Genomic DNA, 26,313 nt, shown 5'->3' with positions numbered 1-26,313 from the left:
TAGGATGCATCCAATCTGGATCTGGTGACTTATATGCTGTAAATACTGCTAGTCTTCTTAATTCATCCTCTTTATCTGCTTTTATCTCATCCAGTATCCCAGCGTCCACCTCTGTTACCACAGCTTTGGCAAATGTTCTCTCCCTCAATAAACACTGATGCAAAGTACTCATTTAACACTACAACCCATGCCTCTGCCTCCATCAATAGATCCCCATTGTGATCCATTATTCAGCCCACTATTCCTCTGATGGCACTTTTAATATTTATGTACCTATATTTTAATATTAATGTACCTATAGGATAACCCTGCCTTCTCAACCTCGCCCCTCACCTGAGGTGTGGTGACCCTCAGGTTAAATCACCACCAGTCAGCTCTCTCAAAAGGGGGAAGCAGCCTATGGTCCTCAGTGACTTTCATTTTTTTTTCATTTCAATATACCTACAGAAGACTTTTGAACTATTTTTATGTCATCTGCCAACGTATTCTCATTTTCTTTCTTTGCCCCTCACATTTCTTTCTTGGCTTGTCCGCTCTCTACTCCTTATATTCCACCAGATTCTCCCTTGTAGAATCAGGGTCATCTATCATGTCTGGTTTTCGTAATCCTTGGCAAACACTTACCCGTCAAGGTCCAGAGAGGGGCTGACAATTGCAGAACATATTTCTGGCAAAGGACAGCAGTAAAGAACAAAAAGAAAATCCACATACATTAGCATGAAATAATTAATTAAATACCTAGAAGAGGGACAAAAGCCCATAGTACAGGACGTCACCAGAGTTGAAAAGAATAGACAACTGAGAGATAAATCAAGAAACAGTGAGAAGATACCACCAAGCTTGTCTTTTAAAAGGCCAGTAGAAGAAAGAGAGAACTAAGGGAGATAGAAGCTCCGCAGTTCCAAAATCCTGGGAATGAAAGAACTAAAGTTAGATAATGTTACTCATTTTGTACTATCAAAAGCATCACAGTGATATGTGTTTAGTGGGCTTTGTGAATAGCATATTTTGCAGGAAATCTACAGAATCTCCCACCCTGGATTACAAGGGTAATTATAAAGTATTCTGTCAGTTTAACCCTCTCAGTTGTAATTTCTGAATCAGAAGACATGCTTTATGCTTCAGTTCAACAGCACTGACCCAGATACCATGCTAACATATGTAATCTAGGTTGACTGTGCAGTACAAGGACTATCAAATAACCCTGACTTCCTCATTCGAATGGTCCTTTAGCCTGACTCAGATGGGTTCTTTAGATACCTGGGGCAGCAGACCCTTTTCGTCATCAGCAGTGTTGTCTTGAGACCATGACTGTCCCCCCAAGTCAAAATCAACTCCTTTCTTGGTTTGAGTGCTGGATTCTTCTGCCCCGCTCATCGTAATATCGCACGGGTGGGACGCGGACCATGTTAAGGTCCATTGACTCGGGCTGGAATTTCCAGTCGCCGGGTGGGCACGGCCGGAGAATCCCGCCCTGAGTGTTTGGTAACCATTATAACATGTCAGAACTGAAATCCTCTTCCAACAATAACGTGCATTTATATGGCACCTTTACTATGATAAAAATAGGACGAAGGTGCTTCACAGGACATAATCTGACAAACATTGACACTGAGCTATGAAGGAGATTTTAGAATAGGTGACCAAAAGCTTGGTCAAAGACAGATTTTGAGTGTATGAAAGGAGAGGTGGAAGGCATAGTAATTTACAGGGAATTCTAGAGATTAGAGCTTGAACAACTGATTGGCAGCAATCAGTGATGGGTGAAATAATTGCGCAAAGCCAGAGTTGATAGTATGCTTCGATCTAATTTCAGTCCTGAATGCTCTTAGTGACAATATTCTTAGCATGCTACTCTGAATATTCACACATATCCAAGCAGTGCTTACCTGTCTGCCACCAAGTATCCACAAGAGTACAACGGCCTTCTCCCACAACTTCCCAGTACCACTGCCAGGCCTCGTGGTTAATTGGTTCTCCGACTGCAAGAGAAATATGAGCAGCTAAACCATGCTGTGTAGAACAAGGGAGTGGATTCACAAAATTGCAGTTAGGTTAATCCCAGTGAAGGCTAATTTTAGAATCCACAAACTGAATGCAGACTGTGCAGTGGTTTATTTAATCAGTCCTGCTTATTTTCCCTATTCCAGTCTTAAACTATTCACCCTTTGTTCTCCCTCTTCCCCGCGTAGCTGTCCTATTATACTGAATTAGGAGGAAAAGAAGGATGGCCCTTCACTATATTTGTTTAACCTACTAGGCTGCAATGACTTGACAATGACCAATTTATTCCTTACTCACTGGAACCTTTCCCTCCCTGCCCTGAATAGTTGGTCAAGAATGGCCTCTGTTAAAGGGCAGAGTACAAATGTCAGTTGGGACGAGATTTAAACTTGAAACTCAGAATCGAAAGTTCAGTTTTCTGGAGCGATAGCGATAGTTTTTGTGAACCCATGTAAAGGAGAAGGAAATTATACAGGTAAGCACTTAATGAGAGACCATTCCTGTAAGAAACAGGACATCTTCTCAAAATATTTGTACAAATACTTGATAAACTTAGAAGAGTTCCAATAGCCTTCAGTGAGGCCAATTTCAGCACAAGAAATTAAGATATTAGGAAAGAATTAAGTTCCCCAGCATTTGAGTTAGAATTGGTATTAATTGTTTAATATATTTCATTTAATGTTAAAATAGACTGCACCATATACATAAAGGGAATACAGGTGGCACTGGGTCAGTTGATGGAGAAGTGATTACCGCACAGAGTAAACATGGATTTGAAGAAGTCAAGATTTGCTTTCTAGTCTTATTAGCAGAGTTACACTTGGAGCTTATCAAAGGCACTATCGGGGAACTCGCATGGAAATTCTACTCTAACAGTTTGCCACAAACTAAATAGAGCTTGGTGTGTCAGACCAAAATGCTGGAAATATTCAGCAGATCAGACAGCGTCTGTGGAGAGAGAAACGGCTGGTCCATCATTCTCCACCCTATCTTGGTCTCCTATGTTGAATTGGGAGTGACAATGTTGGCCTCTCTCCAACTGTTAATCTTTACCTGTGCCTAACGTTTTCAAGGATGACCGATCATACTTGGACACCCAGTCGTCTCCATATTTCATCAGCAGGCGAATGGCTGTTGGAGCCCCATAAAACTGATTGATACGTAATCGCTGCACAGTTTCCCAGTATCTACCTGATAAACAAAACACAGCGAGGGTTAATAATTGCACACTGCATTTAAACTAATGAAAGTGATTACATGAAATTGTTTGGTGTCAAAATACTAGACAAATTAGATGTTCTACTTCAGTAATTAATTTGAGTTTAGTTGTATTGTTTCAAACCTACTTATGTCAGTCTTTCACATTGAGATCAAGAGTAACATATTTAAGTATGAGAATGGAGTATTTAACTTAAATAAAACCAATTAGGTTAGGGGGATGAGTTGGCTAAGATAGATTGGATATTAAAAAGTATGATGGCAGATAAGCAATGGCAAACATTTAAAGAAATATTTCATAATTTTCAATGAACATACATTCCATTAAGAAATTTTAAAAACTCAATGAAAAAAGTAATCCATCAGTTGTTAAATAAAGTTTTCTTCTAGGGCAGTCCCTCAGGGTTGAGGATGCCTTGCTTCCACTCCGGGAGGTGGGTTCTGCGGTGATTGAATAGTCCAATCCTGGATCCACAGACTCTGTCACGAGTTTGGCAGGTGGTGTTGAATAAGGTGGGTGGGACGCTCTCGATTCTGCACACTCCTTTGCTGTTTACGCTTGGCCTCCGCGTGCTCCACCCTACGACGCTCGATGTGATTGGCGCCCTCGCGGATGCTTTTTCTCCAGTTTGTGCTTCTAAGGCAAGTGGTTCCCACATGTCGATGGGGATGTTGCGTTTATTTAGGGAGGCTTTCAAAGTGTCCTCGTAGCATTTCCTCTGCCCTCCTAGTGATCGCTTGCCATTTGGAGCTTGGAGTAGAGCAATTGTTTCGGGATTTAATAAATATTGCCAAGAAGACAGGCAAGCTTGAGGATTGGGAGAGTTTTAGAAACAAGCAAAGGATAACCAAATAATTGATGAAGAGGGAGATAATAGAATGACAATAAACCAGCAAGAATATTTTTAAAATGATTGTAAGAGCTTCTGCAAGTATGTTAAAAGGGAATAGTGAGAGCGGCGCCGAGGTCCCAGGTTCGATCCCGGCTCTGGGTCACTGTCCGTGTGGAATTTGCACATTCTCCCTGTGTTTGCGTGGGTTTCGCCCCCACAACCCAAAAATGTGCAGGCTAGGTGGATTGGACACACTAAATTGCCCCTTAATTGGAAAAAATTGATTGGGTACTCTAAATTTTTTTAAAAAGGAAATAGTGAGAGTAGGGTCCCTCAGAGGCTGATACTGGAGAAATTATAATGGAAAATAAGGGAGTGGCAAAGATGTTAAACAAATATTTGGTATGTCTTCACAGTAGGGCACAAAAAAACGCACCAGAAGTAGTAGGAAACCAAGAGCCCAATGAGAGTTAGTTACAAATTTTAGTAAAGACTAAGTACTGGAGGAATTAATGGGACTAAAGCCGACAAATCCACTTGACCTGATTGCATCCATCTCGGGTTCTAAAAGAGGTGGCTGCAGAGATAGTGAATATATTGGTTGTAACCTTCCAAAATTCCTTAGGTTCTGGAACAGTTCCAATGGATCGGAAGAGAGAGGAAACAAACCGGAAATACAGGCCAGTTGACCTCACATCTGTTCATGGGTTATCACTGGAATACGTTATTAAGGAAGAGGTAACGGCACTTAGAATATAATTTGGCAGAGTCAATGTGGGTTTCATGAAAGGGAAATCACATTTAACAAATCTAATAGTTTTCTTAGGGCGTAACAAGCAGGATACATAAAGGGGAACTAGTGGATGTAGTATACTTGAATTTTCAAAAAGAATTTTCACTAAGGTGCCATATGAAAGGTTGTTACACAAGGTAAAGGCTCATGGACATCGAGGTAATATATGAATATGGATAGAGGATTTTCCTATTATTCACAGTCTGTGGGCATCACTGGGAAAGTCAGCATTTATTGCCCATCCCGAAATGACCTTGATAAAATGGTGATGAACCAACATTTTGAATACAACTGAATGCATGCAAAGCCCTTTCGCAAAAGTTAGGGGTCAACCATATTGCTGTGGATCTAAAGTCACATGCAGACCAGACTGTATGGCCAGCAACTTTCCTTCCCTAAAGGACGTTAGTGAACCAGATGGGTTTTTATGACAATCCAGTAGTTTCATGGCCATCATCACTGGTACTAGTTTTTTATTCCACATTTATTTAATTTAATGAATTTAAATTTCCTCATTGCAGTGTTGAGATTTGACAGTGATGGGTGGGGTGGATTTTCCCAGACAAGTGGAGAGATGAGTTTGCATGTGTGCAGGGAGCTAATTCCCCTGAAGTATACATCAGGTCAGAATCCTGACATCATCCCACTCTCTTCCAGGTTTCTATGGGATGGGATTGAAGGTGAGTGGGAAACCTCCCTCAGATCTGTCACGTAATTAAGATAATTAAGAAGCTAGTTCAGAACAGTTGAACAATTCTGGATTTCCCAACCAGGGCATCTGTTTCCCAAAGTGCCAAGCAGGTGAAGTGCTTTCCAGGCAGTTGGCAATCATCGCAAGCATTATCGCACTTTCTGAGAAAAGTGCATTGAGTAACAGCCTCTCACTGGATCATGGCTGGAGATCTTCAGTGCTTTCCCAGCTTGTCAGTTTCACTGAGTTCTCCCTGCTATGCACTCACCTTGGTACCTTGACGAGTTGCTGACATCTACAGCCCCCTGGAACATGAACTCCTTCCAAGTGGAGCAGGTGGGGATGCATTGCCAATGGCTGACAGGTTCAAGGTAAACTTCAGTAGGCGCACCCAATTAGAGGACTTATCATTGGAAGGCCAACCCCCAATTTCCTCTGCCAGGTCTCTTTCTCTCACCAAATTGTATTTTTCTTTTTCATTATGGGGATGTGGGCATCGCTAGCTGGGCCTGCATTAATTGTTCATTCCTAGGGCAGCAAGATGGCGCAGTGGTTAGCTGACGCTGAGGTCCCAGGTTCGATCCCGGCTCTGGGCCACTGTCCGTGTGGAGTTTGCACATTCTCCCCGTGTCTGTGTGGGTTTTGCCCCCACAAACCAAAAAGATGTGCCGTGGATTGGCCACACTAAATTGCCCCTTAATTGGAAAAAATTAATTGGGTACTCTAAATTTATATATTTTTTTAATTGTTCATCCCTAATTGCTCTTGAACTGTGTGGTTTGCTAGTCCATTTCAAGGGGTATTTAAAAGTCAACCACATTGCTGTGGGTCTGGAATCACATGTGGGCCAGACCAGGTAAGGATGACAGATTTCCTTTCCTCAAGGATTAGTGAACCAGGTGGGATTTTACAACAATCAACAATGGTTTCATGGTCATCGTTAGACTTTTAATTCCAGATTTTGGATTGAATTCAATTATCACCAAGTTTTATCCTCACAGTTTTATAAATAAAAAAAAGGTTTTTGAGTTACTGTCTGGTATCCTAGAAAATGTTGGGATCGTAATTATCATCCTCTTGTCACCCACCAGGAAGAGCATCTCCTGCCGCTCCCTCATGGGGTCAGGCCTGCAGTTCTCCTGTGACATATTGCTTGCTTCCCTGTGATGCAGCAGAAGGCACACATTCCCCCTCGGGACAACCAGAGGTTTGAGTTATGGCTGCCTTGGATGCCTGAAAGCCGCCTCCATTCTTGCCCTCACTAGCTTTAATTGGACAGGAAACTGTCTCAATCCATTTCAATCACCTACACAAAAATCTGAACTTCAGTCAGTTTCCCAATGGAGGCAGGTTTCTGATTCAAAAACAGACCCAGCTCCTGTTTCCCATCTCCATGGTGAAACTCTGGTCCAAATAGCTGAATTTAATTCCCTGCCCTGTGGCACTGTAGAATCTGCTAAAGTAGCATGCATTGACCAAGCAGGGTGAAACAAAGATTTGGTTCATTTACGATATACAAGATCTTCACTCCCTGAAGGGTCTCAGGTCGGGGTTTTATACAAGTGATCTAATCGCCTGAAGGGGAAGCCTCGCCCCCTCATTACCAGGAAAGGTCGTATTCAGTGGAGGTCATGAGGGTGCAGAGACATCCACGAGGGTTATAACACCCCTCCTCCCCGAAGTCCGGCGATACGTCCATGTCCATGGATAGATCCAAGAAACCCCAAGTCATCTTCACCAGGGAAATGCCATCGGCGGCCAACCACATTGCACCTGGAACTGAGGAGTGGCATTTCCACATTAAGGGCCTTGATGGGGTCGTCACAACAGAGGCGGCTGTGGACGTCGACACAACGTGCTCCGGTGGTGGCAATACACCCATATGCGTCTCAGAATCGGAGCTCAGCGGGACTTTGTAAAGCATCTCGGCGTCCTCCATGTCAAAAACCAGTTTCTCCACAGCAGGTGTGGCTGAGGCCAATGGTGGCAGCTGAGGCAGAGGTGGTAACTCGAGCTGGGGGCAGTTAGCTGGGGTCCGCTAACCCATTCAACGCCGGGTGCCGTATGCAGTTTGTAGCCATGAACACCCCAAATTCGGGCAGCATGGTGGCACAGTGGTTAGCATTGCTGCCTACGGGTTCGAATCCCGGCCCTGGGTCACTGTCCGTGTGGAGTTTGCACATTCTCCCCCTGTTTGCGTGGGTTTCACCCCCACAACTCAAAGATGTGCAGGTTAGGTGGATTGGCCACACTAAATTGCCCCTTAATTCGAAAAAATGAATTGGGTACTCTAAATTTTTTTTTTTTTAAATTTTTTAATGAATGGTGGCACTGTAATTTAAAAAATTTAAATGAACACCCCAAATTCCGCACTGGTGAACGCTGTCCATTGCCCGAGACCAGCACCTCCAGTATCCCGTGTGGTGCTAAAAGATTACCGCAGCATGTCGGCGGCAGCTCGAGCTGTCATACTTTGCATTTTATGGACTTTCATCCACTTTGAATGGGCCTCTACTATGATGAGGAACTTTGCACGGGTGGGTTTGAATCTCATCCTCGTTGCTGGTGTACAATCCGCTAAAGTAAAAAGTAGCCATCTCAGATGGCCAGCTGCAAAGGACCATGGGAATTATGGCCAACCCAGGACTCAGACAGACTCAGAGTTTGTGTGTGTATTTGCAACCCAGATAGAAACCCCCGTTCGTTTGCATTCTAATGGCCCATTTCCCAGAACAAAAGAACCGTACTCAGGTAACCGATACAAATACAGATTAATCGGCGCCACTCCCTTTACTCAAGGAGCCCAAACAGCCACGGTCAATGACCGCTCAGGACATGCCCAGCCATCAAGGCACCCGCCCCTTTATTGGTCAAAATCGAAGGCAGTGATCAAAGCCTGTCGAATTATTGGGTCCAAGTTAAGGACCGCCCCAAAGAGCGCAAAATCCCAGAGGGATAAGAAGAGACACAGCCATGTGCTCGGTCTCTCTTGGATCCGACCGATGCCAACCCAACTGCAGCATAACGACCAGACAGACAAGTTCAAGACCAACGATCGCTACCAGACAGATGAGCCCAGCAGAAAACAGAGGCACTTCTTCCACCCCGCCACGCAAGATCCGGACAAAGGCCTTGTCCATCTGCAGAGAGCCGGTTGCCCTGAAGTTAAGTAAAGGTTATTGTAGTTGTTAGGTGTAGTTTAACTTGTAGTGTTTTGTGTTGCATGTCGAAGTAATCCTTGTGTGTAAATAAACCATCTTTGAACTTGAACTAACTAACTGGTTGTGTGGTCCTTTGATCGATATCCGGTAAAGCCTTTTGGTGGTATCATTTGATACCTGGCGACTCTAAAGAGCATCATTATTAATTCGCAACATTACTCCGGTGCCGATTGGCAACAAAAACACCAAACAGGTAGAAAACAAAGGTTGGGTTTATTTACAAAATACTAGATCTTCACTCCCCTCCCTGAAAGGTCTCCTTCTCCGGCCTGCACCCACAGGTCGGGGTTTTTATGCGAGTGATCTAACCCCCTGTTAAGGGGAAGCCCTACCCCCCTCGTACCAGGGAAGCTCGTATTCAGTGGAGGTCACGGGAAATCTGGTAGCCCTGATGCAGTAAGGTTATAACAGGCACGTTTGATGGCAGGGCAGTCCTCCAGCCATCTTGTCTCTGCCTCAATTAAATCCCTAGTGGGAATCCTTGTGGACAGCTTTGCCTCCCAAATCCTGGCAAGCTGAGGTCTTTAAATCAAGGACCATTATTACCTCAATTAGATCAACATTCTCCATTCTCTGCTTCCATTTGATCTATAATAGCTGATAGTTCCTTCACTAACCCTTCATCCTGTTTAATTTATTGTACTATATTTGCTCTCCCCCACACTCTTCATTTTTTGGCTGGCTTTCATTCTGTTATGCAATTCTTGTCTTTCTTTGAGTCACCAAAGTTTCGCACACATCACTACACCAGTTTTTACAGTAGAGCTTTTGCTTAACAGAAATTTCCTTCCCTTCATCCCTTTTGTCTCATTCATCTCGCACTTGTTTCCGGCTGATGGTGGCTGTTTCCTTCCTTCGCCTCTGTCATGATATGCAAACATGCAACCATGAACACTCAGAATAGGACACAACCAACGGGCAGTCAGGACACTCAGAGGTGGCATCACCACAAGGGGGCATGACATAAACACTATAAAAGGGATGAGGCACTCACACCTTGCCTCTTTCCACAGGCAGACATCGAGAGAGTTAGACAGGGTTGATCAGCAGCATCACACCCCAGCACGTGGCTTAGAGCAAGCTGGTACAGTTAGACTGAGTTACTACAGTTAGATTAGCAGAGAGTCGAACTCATTTGAGAACTGTGTTAATAGTTCAATAAACACGTTGAACTCATTTCAGAGTCTGGAGCATCCTTTAGTTAAGGCTGCATCAAGTAGCAGCCTGTGTTATCCGAAGCAGCATAACACAACATGATACCAGGTGTGACTGTTCAATCTATTTAGTTCAACTCAGCAAGATCCGTGACAACTAGCTACTGAATACGGGCACAATGGACAAGATTCAGGCTCCTCATCAGCTCAGGACCACCGGCAATCTTAGTGCCAACTGGCGATCATTCAAGCAGAAATTTCAACTATACGTGGAAGCATCCGACCTCAATGGTGCGACCAATGCGCGGAAGTTAGCTCTTCTACTCACCACTGTCGGTGACCATGCGATAGAGATCTTCAACTCCTTTCACTTTTCCAAAGGGCAGGACAAAACAAAGTACTAAACCATCCTGGACAAATTCGACAGCCACTGCGAGGTGGACACCAACAAAATCTTCGAGCGCTACATCTTCAAGCAGAGGATGCAAGGTAAAGACAAATCCTTCACCTCCGATCTAACTAACCTTAGACTGATAGCGCAATCCTGCAACTTCGGTGATATCACTGATTCCATGATCAGAGACCAAATCGTTTTTGGAGTCCACTCTGATCCTCTGCGAGAGCAATTGTTGAAAATCAAGCACATGACCCTGCCAGTCGCGATTGAAACGTGTACTGTGCATGAGCACTCTAAAAATCGCTATTCACAGTACAAAACGGCAGAAAGTGAAAAACAAGCCTCCCACAAGGTGGAGAGTGTTCAGGCCATCTCCCGGATGCAGCGCCTCCACATTGACGAAAGCGGCCACTATTTCCGGGGCCCGATGCATGCGCAATGCGATCGGGAACACGAAACGGCCGAAAACCGCACTGTGCAAGTGCAGACATCCAAGAACCGCACCGCGCATGCGCAACGACGCACTGAGCGTCATGACGCCAATGTCATGACGTGTGCGAACTGCGGCACCGCCCATTTTTTAAAAAACTTCCCTGCAATAGGCCAACACTGTTTAAACTGTGGGAAACCAAACCACTATGCAGCCCTGTGCATATCTGCACCGCCAGTCAGGAGCCAGCGCTCCCAATTCCGACAGCGGCGCATCAGAAGTGTGCAACACCGAATACATGACTCTGATCCAGGCAGTGCGACGGATCCAGATGATGAATACCTGGACAACACTTACCGAGTGGGCAATATTACGAAGTGCGAATACGCCATATCGGACACATCGCAAGCCCAATCAATCCTGGCCGTGGATTCCGAGGACGAATGGCATGCAGTGATGAAGGTCAACCACTGCCCCTTCCAGTTCAAACTGGACACAGGTGCCTCCGCCAACCTCATTTCGTAGGTGGACTTCAAGAGAATCAAGAAGCCCTCCCCAATCCTTCCAGCTGCCTGCAAACTCCTCGACTACAATGGAAACACAATCAAGGCACTGGGGTCCTGCCATCTGCAGGTGTCCAGCCGCCACACACAAGCAAGCTTACGTTTCGAGATTGTTAAACCAGACCGGGCGTCCCTACTAGGTGCGCACGCCTGCAAGCAACTGAACCTCATTCAAAGGGTCTACACCACAACGCCGTCCCATTCAGATCTTCAGGCCAGCATCGACGACGTCCTAACCCAGTACCCAGATGTATTTAGCGGGATGAGTTACAAGATTCTACTTTGGCCTGATGCCAAGCCAGTGGTCCACGCACCACGACGAGTCCCTGCTCCACTGAGAGAGCGCCTGAAGGCAGAGCTCACGAGTCTACAACAAAAAGGCATCCTCTCCAAGGTCACTGAACCAATCGACTGGGTCAGCTCGATGGTGTGCGTAAAGAAGCCTTCGGGGGAACCTACACATCTGCAGTGACCCCAAGGATCTAAATAAAAACATTATGCGGGAACATTACCCCATCCCGAAGAGGGAAGAAATCACAAGTGAGATGGCACACGCGCGCTTCTTCGCAAAATTGGATGCATCCCAAGGATTTTGGCAAATCCAACTTGAAGAATCCAGCAGGAGGCTCTGCACCTTCAACACGTCTTTTGGCAGATTCTGCTACAACTGAATGCCATTTGGTATCATCTCAGCATCAGAGATTTTCCATCACATCATGGAACAGATGATGGAGGGAATAGAAAGAGTTCATGTCTACGTTGACGATATCATAATCTGGTCCACAACCCCAGAGGAACATGTGTCGTGACTCAAGAAAGTATTCCGACGCATATATGAACATGGCCTCAAGCTAAACAAGTCCAAGTGCTGTTTTGGGACATCCACGCTGAAGTTCCTGGGCGATCAGATTTCAAGACACGATTTGCGCCTGGACACAAAATTAAAGCCATTGAGGCAATGAAAGTCCCCGAGGACAAGAAGGCAGTACTGCGCTTTCTGGGAACGGTCAATTTCCTTGGCAAGTTCATCCCGAATTTGGCCACACACACCACGGCCCTACGCAACCTGGTGAAAAAATCAACCGCCTTTGAGTGGAAGACGGAGCACCGAGCAGTGGCTGGAGCTGAAAGCCAAGCTCGCCACTGCACCCGTCCTTGCATTCTTTGACCCAGACCGAGAGACCAGGATATCCACAAGTGCAAGTCAGGATGGCATTGGGGCGGTGTTGCTTCAAAGAGACGACACGTCATCCTGGGTACCAGTAGCATACGCGTCACGGGCAATGGCACCCACTGAGACCAGATATGCGCAGATTGAGGAGGAGTGTTTAGGTCTTCTCACCGGCATCCTCAAATTTCATGATTATGTCTACGGCTTGTCAACATTTACTGTTGAGACGGATCATAGGCCTCTGGTCCACATCATCCAAAAGGACCTGAACGACATGACGCCTCGTTTGCAGAGAATTCTGCTCAAACTCCGGAGGTCTGATTTCAATTTGGTGTACACACCTGGCAAGGACCTCATCATCGCCGTGCATTGTCCCGCTCCATCAACTCACACAGTGAACCACTGGAGATCATCCAGAACATTGAATTGCAGGTACAACTGTGTGCAAGCTCTCTCACGGCAACAGATGAGAAGATCGTTCTCATCCGAGAAGAGACGGCCAAAGACCCTCTGTTGCAGCGAGTCATCCACAACCTCAGCAATGGCTGTCAGAAAGGGCAATGCCCTCAATTCTATAACGTCAAGGACGACCTGACGCCGATCGATGGCATCCTGCACAAGCTGGACAGGATAGTCATCCCGCTACGTCTCCAGAGCATGGTGCTGTGGCAGATTCATGAGGGACACCTGGGCATAGAAAAGTACAGACGCAGGGCCCGGCAAGCTGCCTACTGGCCGGGCATCAACCAGGACATCATGGACATGGTCCAGAACTGCAAACCCTGTCAGAGGTTCCAACCAGTGCAGAGCAAGGAGACGCTCTAACCACATGACCTAGAGACCTCTCCGTGGTCCAAGGTTGGCATTGACCTAATCCACACGAATGGTCGCGACTATATCTTAATTGAACTATCCTGAGGTGCTGAAGCTGCCAGACCTCATCTCACGGACTGTCATCAAAGCGTGTAAAGAGACATTCTCATGTCAAGGCATCCCGAACACCGTCATTTTTAAAAAATATATATTTTATTGAAAATTTTTTCCAAACAACAATTTTTCCCTCTTACAAAGCAAACGAAACAATAACAAAACAGAAATTTTTAACAATACACAAGTAACAAAACCCCATTATCTATTGACCTAAACTAAACTAAACCCCTCCCCCCCTCCCCCCCCTTCCCCCTGGGTTGCTGCTGCTGGTCATCTGTCTTCCCTCTAACGTTCCCCTAGGTAGTCGAGAAATGGCTGCCACCGCCTGGTGAACCCTTGAGCCGATCCTCTCAGGGCAAACTTTATCTGCTCCAGTTTAATGAACCCCGCCATATCATTTACCCAGGCCTCCAGTCCGGGGGGTTTCGCCTCCTTCCACATGAGTAGAATCCTACGCTGGGCTACTAGGGACGCAAAGGCCACGACATCGGCCTCTTTCGCCTCCTGCACTCCCGGCTCTTCCGCAACTCTGAATAGAGCTAACCCCCAGCCTGGTTTGACCCGGGCCTACACCACCTGCGAAATTACTCCCGTCACTCCCTTCCAATACCCTTCCAGTGCCGGGCACGTCCAAAACATATGTGCATGGTTTGCCGGGCTCCCGCCACACCTCCCACATTTGTCCTCCACTCCAAAGAACCTGCTCAATCTTGCCCCCGTTATGTGTGCTCTATGTAGCACCTTAAATTGAATCAGGCTAAGCCTGGCGCATGAGGAAGAGGAATTTACCCTGCTTAGGGCATCAGCCCACATACCCTCCTCTATCTCCTCCCCTAATTCTTCTTCCCACTTTCCTTTTAGTTCGCCCACCGACTCCTCCCCCTCTTCCCTCATCTCTCTGTAAATCTCTGACACCTTGCCCTCTCCAACCCACACCCCTGAAAGCACCCTGTCCTGTATCCCCTGTGTCGGGAGCAACGGAAATTCCCTCACCTGTTGTCTAGTAAACGCCCTCACCTGCATATATCTCAAGAAATTTCCCCGGGGCAACTTATACTTTTCCTCCAATGCTCCCAAGCTCGCAAAAGTCCCATCTATAAATAAATCTCCCACCTTCCTAATTCCCAACTGGTACCAGCTCTGAAATCCTCCATCCATTCTTCCTGGGGCGAACCTATGGTTGTTCCTGATAGGGGACCCCACCAGGGCTCCCCGCACCCCTCTCTGTCGCCTCCACTGTCCCCAGATATTCAGTGTTGCCGCCACCACCGGGTTCGTGGTAAAATTTTTAGGTGAGAACGGTAGCGGCGCCTTCACCAGCGCCTCTAAACTCGTCCCTTTACAGGACTTTCTCTCCAGTCTTTTCCACGCCGCTCCCTCACCCTCCATCATCCATCTACGTATCATTGCCACATTGGCGGCCCAATAGTAATCACCCAAGTTCGGTAGTGCCAGTCCTCCTCTGTCCCTACTACGCTGAAGGAACCCCCTCCTTACTCTCGGAACTTTCCCTGCCCACACGAAGCTCGTGATGCTCCTATCTATTTTATTAAAAAAGGACTTGGTGATTAGGGAGACATTGAAATACAAATAAGAACCTCAGGAGGACCATCATCTTAAATGCTTGCACCCTGCCCGCCAGCGATAGAGGCTGCATGTCCCACCTCTTGAAGTCCTCCTCCATTTGTTCTACCAGCCGTGTCAGATTAAGTCTGTGCAAGGTTCCCCAGCTCCTAGCGATCTGAATCCCCAAGTATCGGAAGTTTCTTTCCACTTTCCTTCGCGGCAAGCCTTCTATCTCTCTACTCTGGTCCCCTGGATGTATCACAAATAATTCACTCTTCCCCATGTTTAGCTTATACCCCGAGAATTCCCCGAACCCCCTCAAAATTCGCATAACCTCTATCATCCCCCCCGCTGGGTCCGACACGTATAACATAGGTCAGCTGCGTATAACGAGACTCGGTGTTCTTCTCCCCCTCTAATCACCCCTCTCCATTTCCTGGAGTCTCTCAACGCCATGGCCAGAGGTTCAATTGCCAACGCGAACAACAATGGAGACAGCGGGCATCCCTGTCTTGTTCCCCTATATAATCGGAAATACTCCGATCTATGTCGACCTGTAACTACGCTTGCCGTTGGAGCCCCATAAAGAAGTCTAACCCAGCTAATAAACCCGTTCCCAAACCCAAACCTCCTTAACACATCCCATAAATTCTCCCACTCCACCCTATCAAATGCCTTCTCTGCGTCCATTGCCGCCACTATCTCTGCCTCCCCCTCCACTGGGGGCATCATTATCACCCCTAATAGTCGTCGCACGTTAACATTCAGTTGTCTCCCTTTTACGAACCCTGTCTGGTCTTCGTGCACCACCCCCGGGACACAGTCCTCTATCCTCGATGCCAGTACCTTTGCCAGCAATTTGGCATCCATGTTCAATAGTGAAATAGGTCTATAGGACCCGCACTGCAACGGATCTTTGTCCCTCTTCAAAATTAGCGATATCGTCGCCTCCGACATCGTCGGGGGTAGAGTCCCCCCTTCCCTGGCCTCACTGAACGTCCTCGCCATCAACGGGGCCAACAAGTCCACATATTTTCTGTAATATTCCACCGGGAACCCGTCTGGCCCCGGGAACTTCCCTGCTTGCATGCTTCCCAGTCCCTTAATAACCTCGTCCACCTCAATCGGCGCCCCCAGGCCTGCCACCTCCTGCTCCTCCGCTTTCGGGAACCTCAATTGGTCCAGGAACTGCCGCATCCCCTCCTCTCCCTCTGGGGGTTGAGACCTATACAGTTCCTCATAGAAGGTCTTGAACACCTCATTTATCTTTCCTGCCCTTCGCACCGTGTCTCCCCTTTCATCTCTAATTCCTCCTATCTCCCTCGCTGCTGCCCTCTTTCGCAATTGATGCGCCAACAGGCGACTAGCCTTTTCCCCATATTCATACCTCCTCCCCTGTGCCTTCCTCCACAGTACCTCCGCCTTTCTGGTGGTCAGAAGGTCAAACTCCGTCTGGAGTCGTCTCCTCTCCCTGTACAATTCCTCCTCCGGGGTCGCTGCAAATTCCCTGTCCACCCTTAAAATCTCCCCCAGTAATCTTTCCCTTTCCTTGGCCTCTGTTTTCCTTTTGTGGGCCCCAATAGAGATCAGCTCTCCTCTGACCACCGCTTTTAATGCTTCCCAGACCACTCCCACAGGGACCTCGCCGTCGTCATTGACCTCCAGGTATCTCTCAATACACCCCCGCACTCTTGCACACACTCCCTCATCCGCCATCAGTCCCACATCTAATCGCCAGAGTGTTCTCTGCTCCCTGTCCTCTCCTACTTCCAGGTCCACCCAATGTGGGGCATGATCCGAAACCGCTATGGCTGAGTACTCAGCTTCTTCCACCCTAGAGATCAACGACCTTCCCAAAACAAAAAAATCTATCCGGGAGTACACTTTATGGACATGGGAGAAGAAGGAAAACTCCCTAGCCCTAGGTCTAAGAAATCGCCATGGATCCACTCCCCCCATTTGGTCCATAAACCCCTTAAGTACCTTGGCCGCTGCCGGCCTTCTTCCGGTCCTTGAGCTGGATCTATCTAGCCCCGGGTCCAGCACCGTATTAAAGTCCCCTCCTAAAATCAAGTTTCCTGCCTCCAGGTCCGGTATATGCCCCAGCATCCGTCTCATGAATCCCGCATCGTTCAAATTTGGGGCATACACATTAACCAACACGATATCCATTCCCTCCAGCCTACTACTCACCATTACATATCTACCTCCGCTATCTGCTACGATGTTCTTTGCTTCAAATGCTACCCGTTTCCCCCACCACAATGGTCACCCCTCTGTTGTTTGCGTCCAGTCCTGAGTGGAACACCTGTCCCACCCATCCTTTCCTTAGCCTAACTTGGTCCGCCACCTTTAGGTGCGTCTCTTGGAGCATAACCACGTCTGCCCTTAGTCCTTTCAAATGCGCGAGTACTCGGGCCCTTTTTATCGGTCCGTTCAGGCCTCTCACGTTCCACGTGATCAGCCTCACTAGGGGGCTACCTGCCCCCCTCCCGTGTCGACTAGCCATTACCTTCTCTAGGCCAGTCCCATATCCCGCTTCCGCGCTCCCGCTCGCTCCCCCAGCGTCGCACACCATCCCCGCCCACCCACTCTTTAGCCATTTCCTTTTGGATTTCCGCAGCAGCAACCCAGTTGTCCCCCCCCCCCCCCCCCGCTAGATCCCTAACTAGCATTATTGCTCCCCCATATCACTTCCGTAAGTCAGCTGACTTCAACTGACCCCGGCTACTCCTGCTCACTCCTCGACCCCCCCCCCCCCCCCCCCCCCCCCCCCGTGTGGGGGAACTCCCATCCGCCTTGCGCCTGTCTTCCCGCCTTATACTTTCTGGCGCGGGAACATCCCTTTACCTGACCCGCCTCTTATGGCGCAGCTCCCTTTCCCCTCCCCCATTCTCCGACTATGTCCCGTCTTTCCCCCCTCACCGGCGCCCACATTTCCCCAATGTCTCCCCCCTTCCCTGTTTACTTCTCAATTAACTTCCACCGTAACATTAACAAAAACAATAACAATAACAATTCCCTGCAGCATCAGTCCCTCAGTTCCGGTCCAATTTCTCTTCTTTGATGAAGGACCATGCTTCCTCCGCCGTCTCGAAATAATAGTGTCTCTCCTGATACGTGACCCATAGTCTTGCCGGCTGCAGCATCCCAAACTTCACCTTCCTTTTATGCAACACCTCTTTGGCTCGGTTGAAGCTCGCCCTCCTTCTCGCCACCTCCGCACTCCAATCCTGGTATATCCGTACCACAGCATTCTCCCATCTGCTACTCCGCCCCTTTTTAGCCCATCTCAGGACCTCTTCTCTGACCTTAAGGCGGTAAAATCGCACGATTATCGCCCTCGGTGGTTCTCCCGCTTTTGGTCTTCTCCCTGGAATCCGATTTGCCCACTCCACCTCCATGGGGCCCGCAGGGGCCTCAGCACCCATCAGTGAGCTCAGCATCTTACTTGCGTACTCTCCACAGTCCACTCCTTCCACACCCTCAGGGAGACCTAGCATCCAAAGGTTCTTCCTTCGTGCTCCGTTTTCTAGGGCCTCGATCCTTTCAGTACACTTTTTATGAAGTGCCTCGTGCGTCTGAGTCTTAACCGCCAGGCCCAGGATCTCGTCCTCAATATCTGTCACCTTCTGCTCCACCACGCGGAGCTCAGTCTCCTGGGTCTTTAATGTCTCCTTGAGCCCCTCAATTGCCTGTAGCATCGGGGTCAGCACCTCCCTCTTCAGCAGCTCCACGCACCGTCTCACGATTTCATCCTGCTCAGGCCCCCATGTCGCCTGCGCTTTCTCCGCCGCCATCTTGTGCTTCTCTCCCTCTGACCTTTTGGTCGACGATTCCTCGGGCTGCAGCCGCCACCGCCGGTTTTTTCCTCCTTCGTTCGGGGGGGATTCCCTTCCCACACACCCCACACCGGGTCGCGTCGTCGAAAAATTTCCTGTTAAAAGAGCCCGAAGGTCCGTCGGAGCTGGAGCCGCCAAAACGTGCGGCTAGCTCGGCATCACCGCAACCGGAAGTGCCCGAACACTGTCATGAGTGACAATGGCCCGTGCTTCCACAGTCGCAAATGGTCCACGTTTGCCAAGAGCTACAATTTCAGGCATGTCACCTCCAGTCCGCACTATCCGCAGTCCAATGGATAAGTCGACAAAGGGGTGCACATCGTTAGGCAGCTCATCCGCAAGGCCTCGGACTCCGCTTCCGACATACACCTTACACTACTTACGTACCGGGCGACTCCCTTGTCCACTGGCATGTCGCCAGCTCAACTCCTGATGAACAGGGACCTGCGGACAATGTTTCCAGCCATACACCTGCCCAACCTTGATCACCTCCCAGTGCTGCAGAAGATGCAGCAGCTTCGCGACAGCCAGAAGCAGGGCTATAACGCACATGCCACCGATCTGGACGTGCTATCCCCGGCAGATACGGTCAGGATCAAGATACCGGATGGTGGGTGGTCTGCTCCAGCTGTCGTTGTTCGACAGGCCGCGCCCAGATCCTATGTCATACGTATGGCTGATGGCTCCATTGCGCGAAGGAATCGAAGGGCACTGCAAAAAGTTGCTTTCCCACAACCACTTTCCCCTCCATTTCCACATGTCGAATTACCACCTCCAGACACCTCGAACCACGAGGCCACCAGTCTGCCTCCCACTCGCCTGTCAAGGCACCGTCATCCCCTCCACCACCTCTCCGGCGGTCGACAAGAATCAGACGCAAGCCTCAGAGACTGGACTTATGAGCATTTGTTTTGTTGTTCTGTTCTGTATTCCTCAGTCAGTCACATTATACAGACACATTCACATGTATATACACCAAAAAAAAAGGGGGCGGAGATGTCATGATATGCAAACATGCAACCAATGAACACTCAGAATAGGACACAACCAATGGGCAGTCAGGACACTCCGAGGTGGCATCACCACAAGGGGGCATGACATAAACACTATAAAAGGGATGAGGTACTCACACCCTGCCTCTTTCCACAGACAGACATCTAGAGAGTTAGACAGGGTTGATCAGCAGCATCACACCCCAGCACATGGCTGAGAGCAAGCTGGTACAGTTAGACTGAGTTACTACAGTTAGATTAGCAGAGTCAAACTCATTTGAGAACTGTGTTAATAGTTCAATAAACACGTTGAACTCTGGAGTTCACTCACGGAGTCTGGAGCATCCTTCAGTTAAGACTGCATCAAGTAGCAGCCTGTGTTAGCCGAAGCAGCATAACACAGCAGCCTCAGTAGCCCAACCACAAAATGAAATTTGAGATACGAGATCTATGGTTGGCATAAACAGTCACTGACTGCTCCACAAAACGCTGCACCAGCTGCTTCTCTCTGCTTTACTTACAGCTTAAAAAATGAGTGAAACATTTCTCAGTGATTTCGATTTTGTGTAGCGACGAGGCCAGCCAGGATTATTCTCCGTATATCAGAGAAGGTTAAGTGAAGATTTCATGCAAACATTCAAAATTATGAACTACTAAAGGGGAATTAAACGCAATCCCATATTATGTTTGGGCTGGGAGGGAGGTTGGGTATCGTTTGGGGGCCTTAGAGATCAGGGCCTCATTTAAAAAGGGCATTCCGATCTCTTGCTACAATGGGGAGATCCGGCGAGTACAAAACGGGGCCATGTGTGGCCTCGGCCATGCATTCCCCATTCAGGCCCCTTATTCAAAGCAAGTCCCGTTGAATAGCCATGTGTTTCTCAGCACTGAAAGTGCCGGAAAACATGCAGCTAAATGCACTCGCTCGGGGACTTTGTTCTCTTTTGGGAGAATCGCCCCCTTTATCAGTAATTGTGACCATAAACTGTCAGACTGTCAGTAAAATCCCAACTGCTTTAATTTTAATAATCTTTGTTGTCACAAGTAGGCTGACATTAACACTGCAATGAAATTACTATGAAAAGCCCCTAGTCGCCACATTCTGGTGCCTGTTCGGGCACACAGAGGGAGAATTCAGAATGCCCAAATTATCTAACAGCACCTCTTTCGGGATTTGTGGGAGGAAACGGAGCACCCGGAGGAAACCCACGCAGACACGGGGAGAACGTGCAGACTCCACACAGACAATGACCTACGCCAGGAATCGAAACGGGGACCCTGGAGCTGGTTTGCTAATGTCCATTCAGTGGTTCAGAAAGAAAGCCCATCACCACCTTCTCAGAGCAATCAGGGATGGGCAATAAATATCAGCTTTGCCAATGATGCCCGCATTCCAAGCATGATTTTTAAAAATGTAGATATCCAAAGAGCAAATGCAAAAAAATGTAGATGCAAATGTGAACAATCAATAGGGCAGCCAGGTGGGTTTGGCTGGGATGGTTTGGTATTTTCCCTAAACATCCCAGCGTTATGTCAATTTTCTCCAGATTGCTCAGGTGGCTGGATTTTCAGCTTCCCTTTAATCTCACCCATTACATTCTATTTACTGTCAGCAAGCACAAAAAAAACCTTCCTCGCGATGTACCCTGCAAATCGATACCTGTCCTCAGTTGGACGTGAAGTGCTGCCTTTTGGGAATCCACACAAACCGCTCTGGAGAGCCGAGTCTGCCAATGTAATATCTGAATGAAGCATTTATCATGTGAGGGTACCTTTAAGACATGGTTGTTTAAGCAATGCACCTTTAAGAAAACAGTGATGTCAGAGAGTGGGTGGGGCTGAGCTCAGGTCAGCCATTTTGCAGTTTGCAGGATGAAAGCAAGGTGCTGGAGCTGAAGTCTCCCAAGCTAATATATCTCTGCCATTCTACAGAAAAAATATATATCCTTTAACCTGGTGTGATACTGTTTAAAGGTGTTAAGTCTCTTGGAAGTTTGAAGGAACATTTTAAGGAGTTATTTACTGTTGCAATATTTTCTGAGTTATCTTTGAAGTCAGGGATGTTAAGAGATCCAATGTTTATTTAAGATGTTAAGTTGAGTTCATGGAGGTTGGTTGAACTCCATGATACATTTTGGGGTTCTGAAAACGCCTCGCCCATAACAATTGGGGGCTCGAGGGGGATAAAAGTCTATCTATTGGATTGGCTTTTGTGAACTTAAAGACAGTAACGGATTGTTGCTTTTCCGGTGTGGTATTTTAGTTTAAGTGGGGAGAGTGTTGTGAACAATGGCTCTTTCAGAGACTCAGAAGTTTTTGGGGCGGACGATGACATGTGATACCTTACGGACAGAGATGGAAAGCAGACTGTTAGATTTGGCAAGAATATTGCAGTTAACATTACCTGACAAAATGCGAAAAGATGAGGTAATTATGGTGGTGGTTGCCTGAGATAGAGTTTGACTCATTGGAAATGGCAAAAATTCAGTTGCAAATTAAACAAATGGAACATGAGAAAGAATTAAAGCGGCTGGAATACGAGAGTGAGAGAGAGGAAAAAGAAAGAGAAACAGAGAGAGAGGAAAAAGAAAAGGAGAGAGAAGAAAGTAGAAAAGAAAGAATAACCCTAGCAGAACAAAAAGAAAAGAAAAGGGAGATACAGATCAGGGAAAAAGATAAAGAGAGGGAGTTTGAACTTCAGAAAATGGCCATGAAACATAACAATCAGTTAAAATTGGCAGACGTAAAGGGAAACGTACAGTTGGATGATAGTATGAAGATAGTGAAAAAGAGTGTGATAGTTCAAGGCTTGGTGGGAATCTATTTAAATATGTCCAAGCATTGCCAAGGTTTGACGAGAAGGAGGTAGAAGCCTTTTTCATTTCATTTGAGAAGGTAGCTAAACAAATGAAATGGCCACAGGACATGTGGGTGATTCAAACAAAGCTGGGAGGTAGAGCTAGTGAAGTGTTTGCACCACTACCGGAGGAGGTATCTGGAACGTATGAGGAGGTGAAGAAATCCATCTTAAGTGCGTATGAGCTAGTGCCTGAAGCTTACAGACAAAGGTTTAGAGATTTACGGAAAGAATTTGGTCACACATACATGGAGTTTGAAAGGCTCAAACAGAGTAGTTTTGATAGGTGGATAAGGGCTTTGAAAATAGACCAAACGTATGAAGCTCTCAGAGAAATTATACTTTTGGAGGAGTTTAAAAATTCAATTCCTGATGGAGTGAGAACTCATGTGGAAGAACAGAGGGTTAAAACTGCGAGATTAGCAGCGGAAATGGCAGATGATTATGAATTAGTTCATAAATCAACGATTGGTTTCCAACATCAGTTTCAGCCGGTGAGGGATAGAAACTGGGGACATGAGAAATACTCAAGTGGTAAAGGTAAAGGTGATCTGATGGGAGACAATAAAGAGAGTGTACCTCAGATTAAAAAAGAAATCCAGGAGGGTGGAAAAGAAATGAAAAGTTTCAAATGTTTTCACTGTAATAAACTAGGCCATGTAAAGTCACAGTGTTGGTGGTTGAAGAAAAGCACTGGGAAGGCTGATGTGGTAAAACAGGATAAGACAGTGGGGTTTGTTGAAGTGGTAAAGGAAAGCCCAAGGGAAGCGAATGAGGTGCAAACAATTGTACAGCCTGTTCAAGAAGTAATTGTTAAGAAGGTGCCAGATGTATTTAAAAAATTTACTTGTGTGGGTAAAGTTTACTCATGTGTATCAGAAGGAGCAGGTAAAGAAGCCACACTTTTAAGAGATACAGGGGCTAGTCAATCTTTAATGGTAAGAGATGAGGAATTATGTAGTTTGGGAAGTGGTTGATAAGCCATTGGAAAATCAAGTCAACTGAAGTTTTGAAGGACGAATATCCTGGGATTTTTCCGGATTGTGCCGTAACAAGGTCGCAAAGTCACAGGTTAAGACAAGAGGAGAAATCAAAGTGTGAAGATGAAGTTGAAGTGCAATTATCAGAAACGATTTTTGATCAGATGGTTGAAAAAGAACAAGAACAGGTGGAGAATGAGGCGGATATTTTTAGTTCAGGAAAATTGGCGGAGTTACAACAGAATGATGTAGAAATAAAATGGATATATCAGAAAGCATATACGGAAGAGGAATCTGAGAGTATACCAGAGTGTCATTACCATAAAAGTGATGTCTTGATGAGAAAATGGAGACCTTTACATATGCAGGCGGATGAAAAATGAGCAGAAGTTCATCAAGTAGTATTGCCGGTAGGGTATAGAAAGGAGGTGTTGAGTGTGACACATGAGGTACCAGTGGGAGGTCATTTGGGAATAAGCACAATGGAACTAATTTGTGTGAGATTGATTGAATCGTACTTAGGCCCCCTGAAATCTAGAAAACAATGTTCTCTCACAAAAATACCAGGGGGGGCGATTCTCCGAGCCCCACGCCGGGCCGGAGAATCGTCGCAACCGAGGTGCGGAGAATCGGCGGCATTTGTGCCGGCGCGGCACCGGCCGCTGGAATCAACGGGGCCGCCGATTCTCCGGCCCGGATGAGCCGAGCGGCCGCGCCGATACGACAGAGTCCCGCCCGCCGGCGCCGTTCACCCCTGGTCGCTGCCGGCGGGAACTCTGCGGCAACGGTTGGGGGGGGGCTGCCTGTGGGGGGGGGGGTCTCCTTCACCGGGGGGGGGGGGCCTCCGATGGGGTCTGGCCCGCGATCAGGGCCCACTGATTGGTGGGCCGGCCTCTCCCTCCCCGGGCCTACTTTCTGGCGCCGCCAGCCCCTGAACACCGACTCCATCTTGAGTTGGGGCCGGCGCACTAAAGAAGTCCCCCACACATGCGCAGGATGGAGCTGGCCCAACTGCGCATGCGCGGGTTGGTGTGGCCTCCATTTGGCACCGCAAAAGAAGGCTGGAGCGGCTTGAACCGCTCGAGCACCGTGCTGGCCCGCTATGGGGGCCAGAATCGGACGTAACCGGGCCCGGTTCGCACCGTCGTGAAACGCCCCCAACGAGTCCTTGGGCCTACTTAACTGAGTGAATCACTCTCCTGGAGGATGTGCAGTGTTCGAATGTTGGCCGCTGCGTCCATGGTGTTGCCTCCCGCAGTGTTCAGGCGCAGTGCCCAGGCATCACGGTCCGATTGGGGTGCCAGGCAATAACCCCCCACATGCTGCATGGCCCGTCCACCCACAAGGGATCGACTTGGGGTGTGAGGTGCGCACTGAACAACAAATGCCCATTTCCGATTAGCAATAGCCTTCAGCTGTCTGGCCAGAGGCCTCTACGGTCAGTGGGAGTTATGGGTGGTCAGTGGGGCAGGTGGGCAGGAGCTGGGTTGCCCCTGGAACAGGAACACCTGATCCAGGGGTTGGCATGGCAGACCCGTAGCAAACAGATCGGCGCCCGGCGCAGCTCTCGATGTTGGCCTCTCCCGCAATTTAACGGCCTCGACGCACTCTCGATTAAGCACAATCCGGGCATTAAATCGCGCCCAAGGTGTCGACCACATTGATATGGAATTGAGTCATAGGTAAACCAAGAATTTAGGCCTAACTGTGTCAATGAAATTGTGAGCAAATGATGCATATTTTGCCATCCAGCAAAGAATAACCATAGACTGCAAATGAGGGGCGGGATCTGCTGGTCGCGTTGTGCCCGAGTTCTTGGTTTACCTATGACTCAGTTCCATATCAATGTGGTCGCCACCTTGGGCACGATTTAATGCCCGGATTGTGCTTAAGCGAGAGTGCGTCAAGGCCGTTAAATTGCAGGAGAGGCCAACATCGAGATCCGCGCCGGGCGCTGATCTGTTTGCCATCTAACTGGCCTACGGGTCGCGTTGTACCCAAAATGCAGTGCGGTGCAATGCAACCAGTAGATGTTGGGAGATCCCACTTCCTGGATCTACCCGGCCTGCCATTACTGACAAATCTGCATATTAGAGTGAGACAGGTAGTCTCACTCTAATATGCGTTCCAAAGATCTACCCAAGATGTGGAATCTAACCCCCTTACCTTGGAGATCTCAGGCAAACGCCATTAAGAATTGGTCCCCACAAATGGGGACCAGATGGATAGGCGCTCCTGGGGGTCACCACGGGATTGGAGGCCCTCAAGTGCAAGCCCTCTGGACAGGGTGGTACACTGGTACGGCTGATGCCACCTGGGCACCCTGACACTGCCAAGGTGCTTGGGTGGCACTGCCAGCTGGCAGGGGCACTGCCAGGATGCTATGCTGGTACTGCCGAAGTGCCAAGTTGGCATTTTTTGTGCAATGGTGAGTGGGCCAGGGTGCCTTTCGTGAGTGTGAGGGAGTGCGGGGAGGTATAATGAGTTGGGGCTTGGAGGGGGTTTGGTGGTCATGTTGGGGGCTCAAGTGATCGGGAAGCCATTTAAAAATGCCGTCCCGGCGAACGGAGCTCCTCAGTGCAACAAACGAGGCCATGTGGGGCCTCGTCGGGAAGTCCCCCGCTGAGGCCCCTGCTCTACCTAGATGGGCGTTAGACAGCGGGCTGTATTT

General features: G+C 48.0%; 1 protein-coding gene across 1 annotated transcript in view; it reads right to left on the bottom strand.

Moving 5' to 3' along the window:
- The window catches only part of LOC140420575 (acetyl-coenzyme A synthetase 2-like, mitochondrial), a 147,016-nt gene that overhangs the window by 63,186 nt on the left and 57,517 nt on the right, over nt 1-26,313 (bottom strand). The window contains exons 7-8 of the mRNA XM_072504575.1: nt 3,058-3,195; nt 1,890-1,982 (exon numbers count right to left, since the gene is read on the bottom strand). Of these exons, the coding sequence (XP_072360676.1) occupies nt 1,890-1,982; nt 3,058-3,195 (231 nt within the window). The remainder of the gene's footprint in view (nt 1-1,889; nt 1,983-3,057; nt 3,196-26,313) is intronic.

Source organism: Scyliorhinus torazame, chromosome 1 (genome assembly GCF_047496885.1).
Source record: "Scyliorhinus torazame isolate Kashiwa2021f chromosome 1, sScyTor2.1, whole genome shotgun sequence".
In the NCBI taxonomy this organism is placed as follows: domain Eukaryota; kingdom Metazoa; phylum Chordata; class Chondrichthyes; order Carcharhiniformes; family Scyliorhinidae; genus Scyliorhinus; species Scyliorhinus torazame.
The sequence above is the reverse complement of the archived record's forward strand: the minus strand, read 5'-3'. Positions and strand labels throughout refer to the sequence as shown.